Source organism: Anser brachyrhynchus (assembly GCF_964034855.1).
Source record: "Anser brachyrhynchus genome assembly, chromosome: 18".
NCBI lineage: Eukaryota > Metazoa > Chordata > Aves > Anseriformes > Anatidae > Anser > Anser brachyrhynchus.
In genome coordinates, this window is record NC_137711.1 from 9,247,356 (window position 1) to 9,260,274 (window position 12,919).

The window sequence follows — 12,919 nt, forward strand, 5'->3', positions numbered from 1 at the left end:
AATATTTCCCTGAATTGAATGAAGTACACGTTTATATGTATTTTGTGGACAGCAAGGGACATATTTATTTCCTTATTTCCCATCAGTTAAACGGTATTTAAAAATATACCTTCTTAATAGCAGCCTTATTTTCTGCACTGAAAATATCAAATAGCAACAGTTAATTAACCTGACTGGCACCAAAATTAGAATGACCTCTTTGATGTACAATATCCTGGAAAAAAGCACTCTCATCTTCGGATCTGGCAGCTCTTGATGCACCACATACCATTCACATCATTCTAACAAAATCTAAACAATAATAGTATGACTAGGTGAGCTGCCTGGAAAGAATGGTAACCTCTGTCTTACCAGTAAGAAGGACTTCTGGGCATGGCTGGGACAGTACTCGGTTTGATTTGAAGCCACTTTGTATTTTGACCCAAAAGCAGACAGGCTGGTGAACAAGCAGCCCAAATCATCAGTGCACTTACATGTCAGAGCTGCAGTGCATTCACCCCTGCCCTCAAAGCACTTTTCTCTCTCCTCGTCTGGATCGTGTTTGGGGAAGACAACCACGACAATCTGAGCAAAAGAAAAGTGCTGTATGCTCAATTGCTTTGAGCTTCAAAACTGAAATAGCGCAACTCCACAAAAGTCTCCATTTAAAAGAGATATTGACAGCCTTCTTTTAATGTACATACCCAAATCACTTCACCTATCCCTGAACCTTTAAAAATATGTAAAGTAACAAGCTATTTAAATGGACACAGCATGAGCTTTTCGGACCTCCCATTCTCACTGAAGTTCTCCAAAGGCTGCAGAAGACTGTTACAAAAACAAGTCATCTTACACTCATCCAAGAGCAGCTCTTGTAATAAGCTTTACTAGAGCTTCAGAAGTAAAACTTGTTCGTTCTCAGTTCCTCAAGCTGCAGATGATCACAGTGATGTGGTAGAATCCAAAATGGCCAAGTGGATCAATACAAGACTCCCCCAAGAAGTGGAGATATTCACAGCTGAAAAGGTAATAGCCAAAGTACAAAGCCAGATGAGGAAGACTGAAAATGAAGTCTCGAGAAGATCGAATATTCCTCAGGGTCGTTTCAGACAGGGGAAAACATCCAAACGCTAAATGTAGACGGGGGGTTGATTACATGTGAGCACAGAGCTATTTGTTTAACAGCTACCTTGGAAAGAAACTGAAATGCATTTATTTTAGCCTCTGCCATTTCAGAACATTAAATATTTTCAGCACCATTTTCTACACTCAGAATACCACCTCGGTGGAAGCTTCTGTCAACACCGTTACTTCAAGTTCAGCTGCCTGATCAGGGTTCATCAGCCATCAGTAGTTCAGGTCAATGCTCCCCAGTTGAAAGCTCTATAAAGTTTATCTAAAGGTGGCAGGAACAATGCAAACACACATTCACACACCTACTTCTGAGAGATGGTTACAGAACTCCTACAGAAAGGAAAATGAACTTCCTTTAAAAAAAAAAACTACAACATATGTTCCTTTGGACCTTAAGTATCGTTAGTCTCATATTCTCCACCCTCTCACTGCAAAAGAGATCCAACAGTGACATGGAAACAGCCACCATTTCTCAGCATATAGCAAAAAGGATCAATTTCCCTGTCTTGCGGAGCATGACAGGGCCTTTCTTCGATCCTCACTGAAACAGATTGCCAACTACACATGCACTGCTACAGTGATTCCACTTCTACCTTCACCCCTTAAAAAGCTTTAGGTGAGACTCTGGAAGAAAACAGCAAAAAAAGTGCCCAAAAGAGAATTTTTCAGAACTTGCTTCCACTTGCCTGCAAAGATGCCTGTAGAGCTCAAACCCTTCCCCACTCCTCCTGTGGGAACACTCACGCATACGAGCTGAGAAGAGGGAAAAGCAACAAGGGCTCTCCGTGGCCACCCTTCCTGGGCAGCAGCAAACCCGTGGTTCCTGTGTGCAGCCATGCACAGACTCTCAAAAACAGTAACGCCTTTAAACTCCATTGGAATCGGAGTAGAGGGACAAGAGTTACATCCTTCAGGTAATGCCTCTTAAGAGAGACGCTGATTAATTGATGACCTAGATGAGGGGATCGAGTGCACCCTCAGTAAGTTTGCAGATGACACCAAGTTAGGTGCGTGTGTCGATCTGCTCGAGGGAAAGAAGGCTCTGCAGGAGGATCTGGATAGGCTGGACCGATGGGCTAAGGTCAACTGCATGAAGTTCAACAAGGCCAAGTGCCGGGTCCTGCACCTGGGGCGTAACAACCCCAAGCAGCGCTACAGGCTGGGAGATGAGTGGTTGGAAAGCTGCCTGGCGGAGAAGGACCTGGGAGTACTGGCTGATAGGCAGCTGAATATGAGCCAGCAGTGTGCCCAGGTGGCCAAGAAGGCCAACAGCATCCTGGCCTGTATAAGAAGCAGTGTGGCCAGCAGGTCTAGGGAAGTGATTGTCCCCCTGTACTCGGCTCTGGTGAGGCCGCACCTCGAGTACTGTGTTCAGTTTTGGGCCCCTCGCTACAAGAAGGACATGGACGTGCTTGAGAGAGTCCAGAGAAGGGCGATGAAGCTGGTGAGGGGTCTGGAGAACAAGTCTTATGAGGAGCGGCTGAGGGAGCTGGGGTTGTTTAGCCTGGAAAAGAGAAGGCTCAGGGGAGACCTCATCGCTCTCTATAGGTACCTTAAAGGAGGCTGTAGAGAGGTGGGGGTTGGTCTATTCTCCCACGTGCCTGGTGACAGGACGAGGGGGAATGGGCTAAAGTTGCGCCAGGGGAGGTTTAGGTTGGATGTTAGGAAGAACTTCTTTACTGAAAGGGTTGTTAGGCACTGGAATGGGCTGCCCAGGGAGGTGGTTGAGTCACCATCCCTGGAGGTCTTTAAAAGACGTTTAGATGTAGCCCTTAGTGATACGGTTTAGTGTAGGACTTGTTAGTGTTAGGACAGAGGTTGGACTAGATGATCTTGGAGGTCTCTTCCAACCTAGACGATTCTGTGATTCTGTGATTAATTATGAGACAAATGCAACCAATCATCATACAAAGTGCTGGAGGCACACCTTATTACTGGGGAACTAAAGCAATATTTGGCTGTGATGTCTTACACTAGGTAAAGAGTAGACACAAACGGTCCCTCCCCAGCTTCCTAGAGAGAGGTCCAGACAATCCCACCACGACAATAAGAGAAACAAAGGGAAGTGAAAGATGCACTGACACGCACAAACTGGCAGCTACCCCTACCAGGAGGCGAGGCAAAAAGGAAGGAGACTCTGGGGTCTCAGCAGAGGTGTGTGGAAGGATAAATACCATGCAGAGGCTTTACCTTCTCCCTGGAAAATTCAGAAAGGACAGCATTTTGAGGACTTTAGTTTGGCTGGGAGGGTTGAAAGCAGAACAAGGAGTGATATTACCTGCAGAAACACCGTTCTGCGCGTGGGCCCACATCAGACACCCTTGTCTGACATCACAGTTACATATGTTGTTCGCTTCCTTCAGTCATTAAGAAATGTGATTTTCCCTGCAAAAAGGAATTTCAGGTAGCTACCCCTGCCAATTTTGCAGCAACACAGGAAGCAGAGGGCTGCAGCTGACTGGCTGCACCAAGGTGCTTTGTTTTTTCTTTTCCCCTCCATCAGGCTTTGTCTAAATGCCAATAGCTTTGATAGTAAATGAGTCAAGTTTATTTACACTGGAGAGGCGTTATGATGGCAGCACTCACAAAGATGTGAATGAATGAGTCATGACTAAGCTGGTAACGCAAGCAGGGAGTGCATGCAAGAAAATACTAGGTCGGGAAAAAAAGGAAAGGTCATTATCTTTATAAAGAGGGGAAAAAAGTAAGTTGAGAAACAGCAAGAGAACGAGTGCAAATGACTTTCTGTGAAAGAGAGAACACGGTGAAAAAGCTATTTTATAGCTACAGAGACAGAGACCTACATGGGGGAGAGGTACAGCACTGGAAGGTGCCCCTGTTATATTTTGTTGGAAGTTAAACTAGAAGATTACAAGCGTGTCTTCTAGCCTCAGCATGTGCATGAGCACACGAGTGTGCATGTGTGTGTCTGTCACACACTAGTCTAGGAGCAATTATAAAGGAAGACAGGATAGGAAAGAAAGCTCGGCATGAGAACTGGGACATGACTCCTGGGAGACTTCGGTAATTCAGATGTTGGCCAGGACTTCCTCAACACAAAAGGACGAAGAAGGAAACCAGGTTTTGCACTACACTTCAGTCCTCCGAGTAAGCCGAAAGAGTAGCAAACAAAGGGAGAAAAAGGTGTTAGGAGGAATCTGGGAGAATAAAAACACAGTCTGTACCCCAGTAGAAATCTGAAGACGTTCCACTTGGAATAGTGGAGAGATCAAGTTGGCTAAAGAAAGAATTAAGAAGAAATAAGGAGCACATGTGAGAAATTATTTAAGGAAGTTCTAAGAAAAAAAGTTAGTCTTAGAACAACAGACATAATTGGACAGAATTATCCAAACACTCCAAAGTCTAAGAACCTTAAAGCAACAAGCTAAATCTAATCCAACAGAACTGAAGCTTAGGAGGCAAAGGGGTAAAGTCGCTGGATGAAGTTACGACTTGAAACATTTTGTATGCTATGCAGATGAGAGATTTGAAAATAGAATAAAAGGCTTAAACAAAGAAAAAAGTTTCATCTACACATCGTCAGCACACATCAATCATTATTTAATGAGATCTGGGAACCAGGACTGCACTACCAGAAGCAGATTCATTCCATGACATGGGGAATACAAGAACACAAACTGTATAAGAAAGAGAAAAATACAGAACTGGGGATGAAAGAAAAATAAGTAAATATGAGAAATTAGATAAAGAGTCTATATTTAAAAGGTTGTCCTAAACGTGATCGCCTAGAAATACTGTTCAGCTCCCATTTTCAGCATCTTTGAGATGTTTATCCACAATTTTGGATAAGGCTTCAATGCAATACTACACAACTCTTCTTGCACCTTTCCCTAAGGAGTAACAGCACGCAGTAACTTTCTCACATTCCCACATCACAAGAAACGTGAGAAGATTTGGATCACAGCCCAGATCTCTCTGAGACCAACAGCAGTTTACTACAAGAATCTTTTTCCCCTGGTTTCCCTCTCCTTTAAAAAACTACAAAATGATGCTTCCAGAGTGATGTAGATGACAGCTGTGTATTTGTCTGAGATTCCACCTTATTGTCCAAGTAACCCAGCTCAGGACCCCATGCCCAGCTCTGAGCATTGGGCAGCCGCTCACCTCCCTTCAAGTCTCTTCCAGGAGGTCTCTGGACATTTCCCCAGTTTGCTGGCCCCAGCTCTCTGTAATCCAAATCCATGAACCTGTCTCTGTGTCTCACACTGCCCTTCTTAATCCCTCTTTGTGGAAGTCTAATGACAATCACACGCAGGTCCCAAAAGAACAAGGCAGGAAACAGCCTTGACAGCACTAATGACAGGAGCTAAGCAGGAGGTCCCAACGGGCTGAGTAACCTAGGCAGAATGGCAAATTATGCAACCACAGAACTGAAAAAATATCCAAGAGACGCTGTCTGAATTGAATAGGGAACGTTAAATATTGTAAAGATAGTTTCAGATGGGCAACACCACCTAAGTTGCTTAGTTGTGGGGTTTTTTTTCCAGATCTTTTTAAGCAGTCACAAGGACATTAAAGTCTCTTTTTTCCACCCCACAAAAATATTTATCCTTTTCTTGTACTAAATGCCCTAATTCAGCAGAGGCCTTAGTAAGTGTTTATGTTTACAAATACAAAACAGTTTCTGTTCATACACAAAAACAACCTGAGAACAAAAGGGGAGAAGAAATTAAGAGAAACACATGAGATAAAGAGAAATTGTTGTTTTCACTTTTAAAGAATGTAATTCAAAACTCTGCTTAAGATGTTACATGAGGCTTTTTGTAACTACATGAAACCAATCTTTACACGATAGCTGTGAATCAGTTTCTCAACAGAAATCAAACTTGTGCAGTTCAGCTATAGCAACTGGTTCCAGATGCACCCAACAAAATCAGTTCAAGAGAAGAGATAAAAATATTAATGAATAATAGGCAATGTGTCAACAGTACTGCAGAAGTCATGAATTATCGTACTAGCAAAAGCAGTAATAGGACAAAAAAACTATTTTCCAGACATTTTTCCCATATCTAAGCGGAAGGAAAAATTCTGTATTATCTCCTCTCTCCTCTAGCCCCCAAAATGCATTTATAATCTCAAAGCTCACCTTGGAAGTAAGAGAATGTAAAAAGTAACAGGACACTGCTCACCCCTCCATCAGATCCTCCCAAGGACAGTCCTCTCTCTGCTATTCTGCAGGCAAAACAATAACCTCAGATGAGAAGTGGAATCGGATTACTTTGTCCTTTAATATCATTATTTACAGCATACAACTTCCCAGTAAGGGTTATTTAATGCATCAGATATATAAACCAACTGAGTCGGAAATAGAAGCCACCATTTATCTGAAAGTCTGAATCACGCAGCCTGACATGAAAATAGAGTATCTGCATTGTGGAACATTTCTGAACTTGTACCCCTTCCATAAACACCCACAACACACCCTAAACCACTGACTTTCAAGTACATTCTGGGCAACATTGAACATAAAACAAACAAAAACACCACAGAACTTGATCCTTCAGGGCAGTACAAATAAACCTACATAATGTAAAAATACTTTATCAAAAACAAGACTCCAGCCAGAATTTGAAGTCAAAGGGCCAGCCTAGAGAACAGCTCTATGCCAGCTGCACATCAGATGAAGCACTGAGAGTGTTACAGTGATATTCCCCTTACATAATCACCAAGTGCAAATCACACTCAAGGAGGCTGATAACTCTTCTACATGAAGAATCTGACAGCGTCCCCTACTCTTTGATTAAAATTCACCACTTTGTGCTCATAGAGGGTCAGCACCAGCTCATTACACATAAAGCGATGCAGCTGAACAGAGGTTGATGTTGTTTCATTCCATTTTTAAAGGCCAATTGGAACAGAAGGCTAAGTAAAAATTGTTCAAATAATGTTAGATTCAGAGAACACGATTTCTTTTATTCTCTACAACCCATATGCCCAACAGAGCTAGGCAGACTCCGTGTGAGAGAGAACAGCCTTCACTACAGCAGAAGAGGAAAATGGCTTTAAAATCCAAGTTTAATGCTTTAACCAGTTAAAACCATCTCCTTCAGCTAACAAGCTTGGTGCTACACCTGAAATACTGGCACCCTGTCAGCACGGCCCTGCTTCTTCTGCACGTTACAATTCAAAAACTAAAAGAAAAATTACCTACGGATTCTTTCAGCTTCCTCCCTTGTTATTACTGTATCGGTTACACCTCTTCCACATTTCCTGGGAGTGCACCCTGCAACACAAAGGGAAAAAAGAAAATTATCATCTTTCCAATAAAATCACTTAAAATCCCTTGCTGAGAAATCTAACCTTTGATATTAAAAGCTTGTGGAAAAAGGCCAACAGCAAGAATTATCGGTGAAGAATACATGATGAATTCACTACATAACTATGCTCTCAGTCATATGATCTGAATTTTTGGGTAGACCTGTGTGGAGCCAGGAGTTGGACTCGACGATCCTTGTGGGTCCCTCCAACTTGGGGATTCTATGATTCTATGTAACTTCTTATAAAACTAGAAGTCTGGTCCCCCAGCCTTCAGGCAAGAACGATTGTTAAGATCAATTCTGAGCCACTACAGACCTTGGGATGCTGCATTTGGCACTTCTCTGGGGAAGATCCATTTATAGATGTAAAGTTGCACAAAAGTTTGAAGGAATGCATTTGCTGACATCTGCCAACACACTTTACTGCTGCTGAACTGAACTCCTCTTCAAAGATTATTTGATCATCAAAACAAAGGAAAGAGGCAAAGCACTACTGGGAGAGGGAAAAAAATCACCTGTACAAGTCAAAAGTGTCAGTCTGCTCTGATCGAAAGCAGCTAATGATAACAATGACCACGGAGTGATGGAACGAAATCTTGCCACAGCACAAGAGCTTTACAGGAATGCACACCCTGCCTTATCGGACATGTTCTGGCTGCCTCAAGCACACCACAAATCCCTCCAGTCACACCAGAACTTCGGGAGGAGAGAGAAGCAATGAGATGATGACGTGTGGGAGAAAAGGCTGAGTGCTGACAACAACATACCGAACTGTGCACATTTTTCCTTGCTTGGGAAAAGAAAAATCACTTGGTTGACTTGTGTTTAAATTGGAAGCACCCACAGCAGGCAGTGCTTGAACCCTGAGGCACCCGAAGCACGTCCCTCCCTTCACCAAGTGCACCTGGGTGCACACATACAGCCCGCTCTGCTCCAGCTCCCCATCCGTCATTTCCAGACCCCAGTTAGTCCCGAACCCAGATCGCCGTCCTGCGTCTGTCACCGTGAGGGCAGGCAGCCAACACTGGGTCCCTGAATGCTCCAAAAAGAGATTTTTCCTCCTAAGCCACTGGAGTAAAAATGCAGCAGCAGGTGAAGGTCAGGAAACCAGGGGGATTACAACCCAGACAAGTCAATGCGTTTTCTGACTACCGGCAACAATTCCCTGAGGTCAGCTCAAGCAAGAATCAAATTCCAGGGAGCACGTACTAAATTATTTGAAGACAACCTAGCAAATGTACAATATAAAATAACGCTGGAGATTATGCTGCCAACCATCCATACGGCAACGGCAGCACAGAACCCAGCGCTGTAAAGAGGCTGAACCAGAACCACTGCTCCCCACGTCACTTCTCTTTTCTTGACCCTGTGAGCAAAAGGACAAAAAAGCAGAATCAAAGCATGCTGTTCTTCAGAAACAGTAGTTTTGAAATTTTAAAAGAGAGACAGAAAAAAGCTTCACCACGAAAAATGCAAAAATTCTGTCAGCAACCTGGTGGTGCGTTACACGTCAGCCGACAGCACTTCACAATGCAGTACCAGCCCCAAAGGCACACAGTTCAAACAGACAAAAACCCACCGGGGCTTTACAGGACGAAAAGTTGCTCTAAGTTTCACATTTGGAAGGGGAAGCCTCTATGCCTGTTTCAGGCACATCACATCCCCTCTGCAACCAGAAAGGCTAGACAAAGTTTTTTGGGGAAATTCTATCGTTTTCCAATCTCGTAATTCCAAAAACTGAACGTTTTCCAATTAAACACTGCAGACCTTGCAGTAAAAATGCCAACAGTGGAAATGCAATGTTCCTTTGGAGCATGGGACGTAGCTGTTCAGAATGGTAACAAGTAGTGGGCAGCAAACACTGCAAACTATTTCTTGGCTGCCCAAAAACAAAAACGTACGCATCTTATATTGCTGTGCCATAACGGCAGTGGCAGGTTAAAATCAGTAATTCACTTCTGAATGCCAGGCTGAAAAGCAGCTCAGGAGCTTATTGAGAAGGATGAGACATCTCTGCCTCCGTGCTAGCAAATATTCAGCCAGAGTGGGACAAACGGCCGGGGCAGTAACAGCTTCCATCACCCAATTTTAAACTTACTGATACGCCTTCAGAAACAGCCCAAAAGGAACCAGTTTGGGTTCCCAGAACTGAAAACATTTACAACACATGTAGGTAGCAACCATATGATCCACTCACTAAAGATTTGCGGAATAATTACCGTTAATCACAAACCACTTAAGAGACATATTCCACCATTTACCTAACGTTCTGCTGGCTATAAAGATGTCAACAAATTTGTGAAGCACAAGTTTAGAAACACAAGGTTCCCTTTTTTTTTTCCCAATTGTCCTGTTAAAAAACAGGATTGAAAAGGACTGAGGTAACTGACTGATACAAAAATGAGAAAGGAGAAGTTCAGAAGAAAGCTGAAAACAGAAAAACAACGAAGTTGCCTCAGCGTACAGAGACAAAGGATGGGAATGACCTTCCTTCTGTCATCAAAAAGGACTTTTTAGTGCTTGAAAGGCCAAGAAAAATGTCTTAGAGATAAGGGAAAGCACATGTTCAGGGACAGAAAGGGGGAAAAAGTACACTCAAAGGAAGTTTTCAATAATCCAAGGCAAGCCTATCTAAATAGAGTTTTCTTTGACTGACACCCTCCAGAAAGGGCACTAGCAAAGACTTGTGGTTTCAGAAGAGACGTGTGCTCTGTTTCCAGCTGCAAGCAACAACATGGGACTTAACTATTTAGAAAGGCTGGTACAACAGAGCCAATATTTAGCAAAACCACAGCTTTACAGAAGACAACTGTCACACGTCTACACGCTCTGAGAAAAGCGACAAAGACACTGGTGGAAGCAGGAGGTGCTCTGACAGACACAACTGAAGCCTTCCCAACCTGAGGAGAAAAACAAAAAGATAGTCCAGCATAAGGTCAGTCAGGTGCTGACAGCAAGGCACAAACACTGGATGTAAGCTAAGGAAAGACCAGAAGAGCCTGCCTGTTGGAAAACAACGTTAGCACTAAGAAATGTGTCATCTTTGTCATCTACAAAACCACCACGCATGAGAGCACTGAAGTGTTAAGAGCATACTCTGAAAAGCTGCACTCAGGAGAAATTCAGTGTAGAATTACAAAGCGTCCAGTAGCTTCTGCAAATCTGTGCCTCATAGACACAAAATCACTCGTTTATCTAATAAGCTTCTCAGCTTTGGATCCCAGAGTGGTTTTTTTTTTTCGGTCAGGGTGGAAGAGGCACACCCTAAACCACGCAAAAGCCCAAGTTCTCCCTGCAGCCCCCGTTCCCATTCAGCACACAGAGCGTAACAAGGGGATACAGCGCTCCAAGCACTTTTGCCCTCTGCTTAGCAGAGGTACTTGCCCAAGCAGCATTCACTTTCAAGACCAGGGTGATTCTCAAGAGGAAAGAGCCCCATCACAATGCTCAACTAATGCAATCCAGCTCCAAGCGGGACAAGGAGAGGCAAAGGCTGCTTGGATGACATTCCCATACTAACACCAGCAGTCCAGGCGCCTCCACTGTACACATTCTGCTTTCCACATCAGTTGATCTAGTCTTTGGAAAAGCATCTCAAAGCTTTCTCTGGGCAGCAATCACAGCTGCTTTGTACCTTGACGCAACATGTCAACACAAACAGGAGACTGTGCAGGTGTTCATCAGACCCACTAGAAGCCACGGCAGACTTAAGTGCTCAACCATATCTCAGGCAGCTGAAACTGCCAGTTTGGCTGCAGGGTTCAGAACTCAGATGAGACTGTTCACAGAACACCCCATCTTCTGCAAATATAATCAGTGAAGTGCTCGGCCGCTGACAAATAACAGATTTTATATGTCTGTGAAGCATGTTTACTGCTGAGCCGTACCACGGAAATAAGAACACTGCTCTGTGCCACCAATTCTGGTATCTGTTGAAGCAAACTCTCAGCTCAGACTGGTTCACTGTGGGGCAGGGACAGGTGCACAAACAAAAAGCTCATCTGAGCTATGGAAACTTTACTGCGAGCATCAGACGCTGAATGACGATGGCAACGTGCCTCCTTCTGACACAGAGCCAGCAGCTGCGGATGTCAAGCCAGAGTGAAGACAGAATTAAAATCTATTCAGTGACAGATAGAAAGCTATTTCCAATGAAGTGATTGAAGCTCCCCAGCCGAATCCAGTTTGGCAGAGAAGCACAAGCTGCATTTTATTCCTGAGTTATCAGCAGCCCCCGTGCAGAGCAGGGAACAGCGAGGCTCGGCCAGCTCTTCACCACCGCCTGGCGGATGCTGAGCAAAAGGCAGGATGAAAAAAAAAAACAAGAAAAGTTCAGCACAGCTTCAATTACCTGCTAACACAACAGGTGTTCGTACATTTCTGATACCACTAACACAGATCTCTTTCTGAAAGTATAATGCATGGGAACACATGTAAAAGCATCTGCTAGAAAATAAAATCAAACACACAATAAGCTAAAGAGAAACAAGCAAAGATCTACTTCAAAAGCCCAAATGCATTCAAAAATGACCCCCTGCCCCTTGAGCCTCCATTACATTCCTGGATTTGATGCCAATCGTATCGGTCATTCCGAGACAAAGCCAGGAGAGGTCACACTGCACCCCAAAGTTGGCATTTGCAGTCTGCTCCCCACCACACTACAAGAACAGAGAACACATCCATCCTTCCTCCTCAGCAGAGGTGCCCTTCACGTTCCTTCCTCATGCTAAAAAGAACTCAGGGGCTGCCAAGACCACAAGTCCCCAGCTAAGAAAATTGCTCTACCAAATCAGAGAAGAAATCAGGTTTTGTTGGTTTGGGACATTTCTTTTGATAAGCCAAAGCCCTGGTAGCAGAACAAGGACAGTTTCAGCCTCAGTTCAGTTATAAGTACCACATCTGCAGCAACACTGCAGATTTCCCTGGCCTTGGGACTACGGAAATAAAGCCAGCAGGCACTTATCCTTATGGTAACTGCAGAAAGTTAGAACAGAACATATGTATTCCTGTGTTTAGAGCCAAGAAGTCCTCCTACTGAGGAAGCCCTCTTACTAGCAACTTCCTGACAGCCGTTTGCTTGGCCTCAAGAACACTGGAGATGAAGTCTCCAAAATGGTATCAAAAGAACACTGGAAAAGTCTTTCTGACCACAGGCTATGCACCATCTTCTGTTTTGTTATCAACCTTGTGACCAGCAGCTCCAGGACCAGCCACCTGCAAAGTGCCGGGGCAGTTACCTTGGGGCAGCGCATCCAGGCTGCAGTTTGAACACCTCCTACCAGCACTGGCACCCGTAGAAGAACAGAAGAACTGGAAGTTGTTCTTTGTCTGCTCCAAGCAGCTTGCTGCAGCCTCCACGCTGCCTCCAGCTTTGTGCCAGCGCATAATTTGTCAGCCACATGACGAAACAGATAAGGAAACAGGTTTGGCTACCAGCTATCTCAGAAAATACTATTTTTTTTTCTACCCGGAATAGTTCACCATTCGAGTTCAACACACAGCTAGACTTACAAGTAGGCTGACAAAAA

The 12,919-nt window shown here is 44.0% G+C and overlaps 1 protein-coding gene across 2 annotated transcripts in view; it reads right to left on the bottom strand.

The window, feature by feature from the left end:
- The window catches only part of OGFOD3 (2-oxoglutarate and iron dependent oxygenase domain containing 3), a 44,405-nt gene that overhangs the window by 29,908 nt on the left and 1,578 nt on the right, over positions 1 to 12,919 (bottom strand). For both annotated transcript variants that reach the window (XM_080560713.1, XM_080560714.1), the window contains exons 2-3: positions 7,282 to 7,357; positions 6,264 to 6,306 (exon numbers count right to left, since the gene is read on the bottom strand). In XM_080560713.1, the coding sequence (XP_080416839.1) occupies positions 6,264 to 6,306; positions 7,282 to 7,357 (119 nt within the window). The remainder of the gene's footprint in view (positions 1 to 6,263; positions 6,307 to 7,281; positions 7,358 to 12,919) is intronic.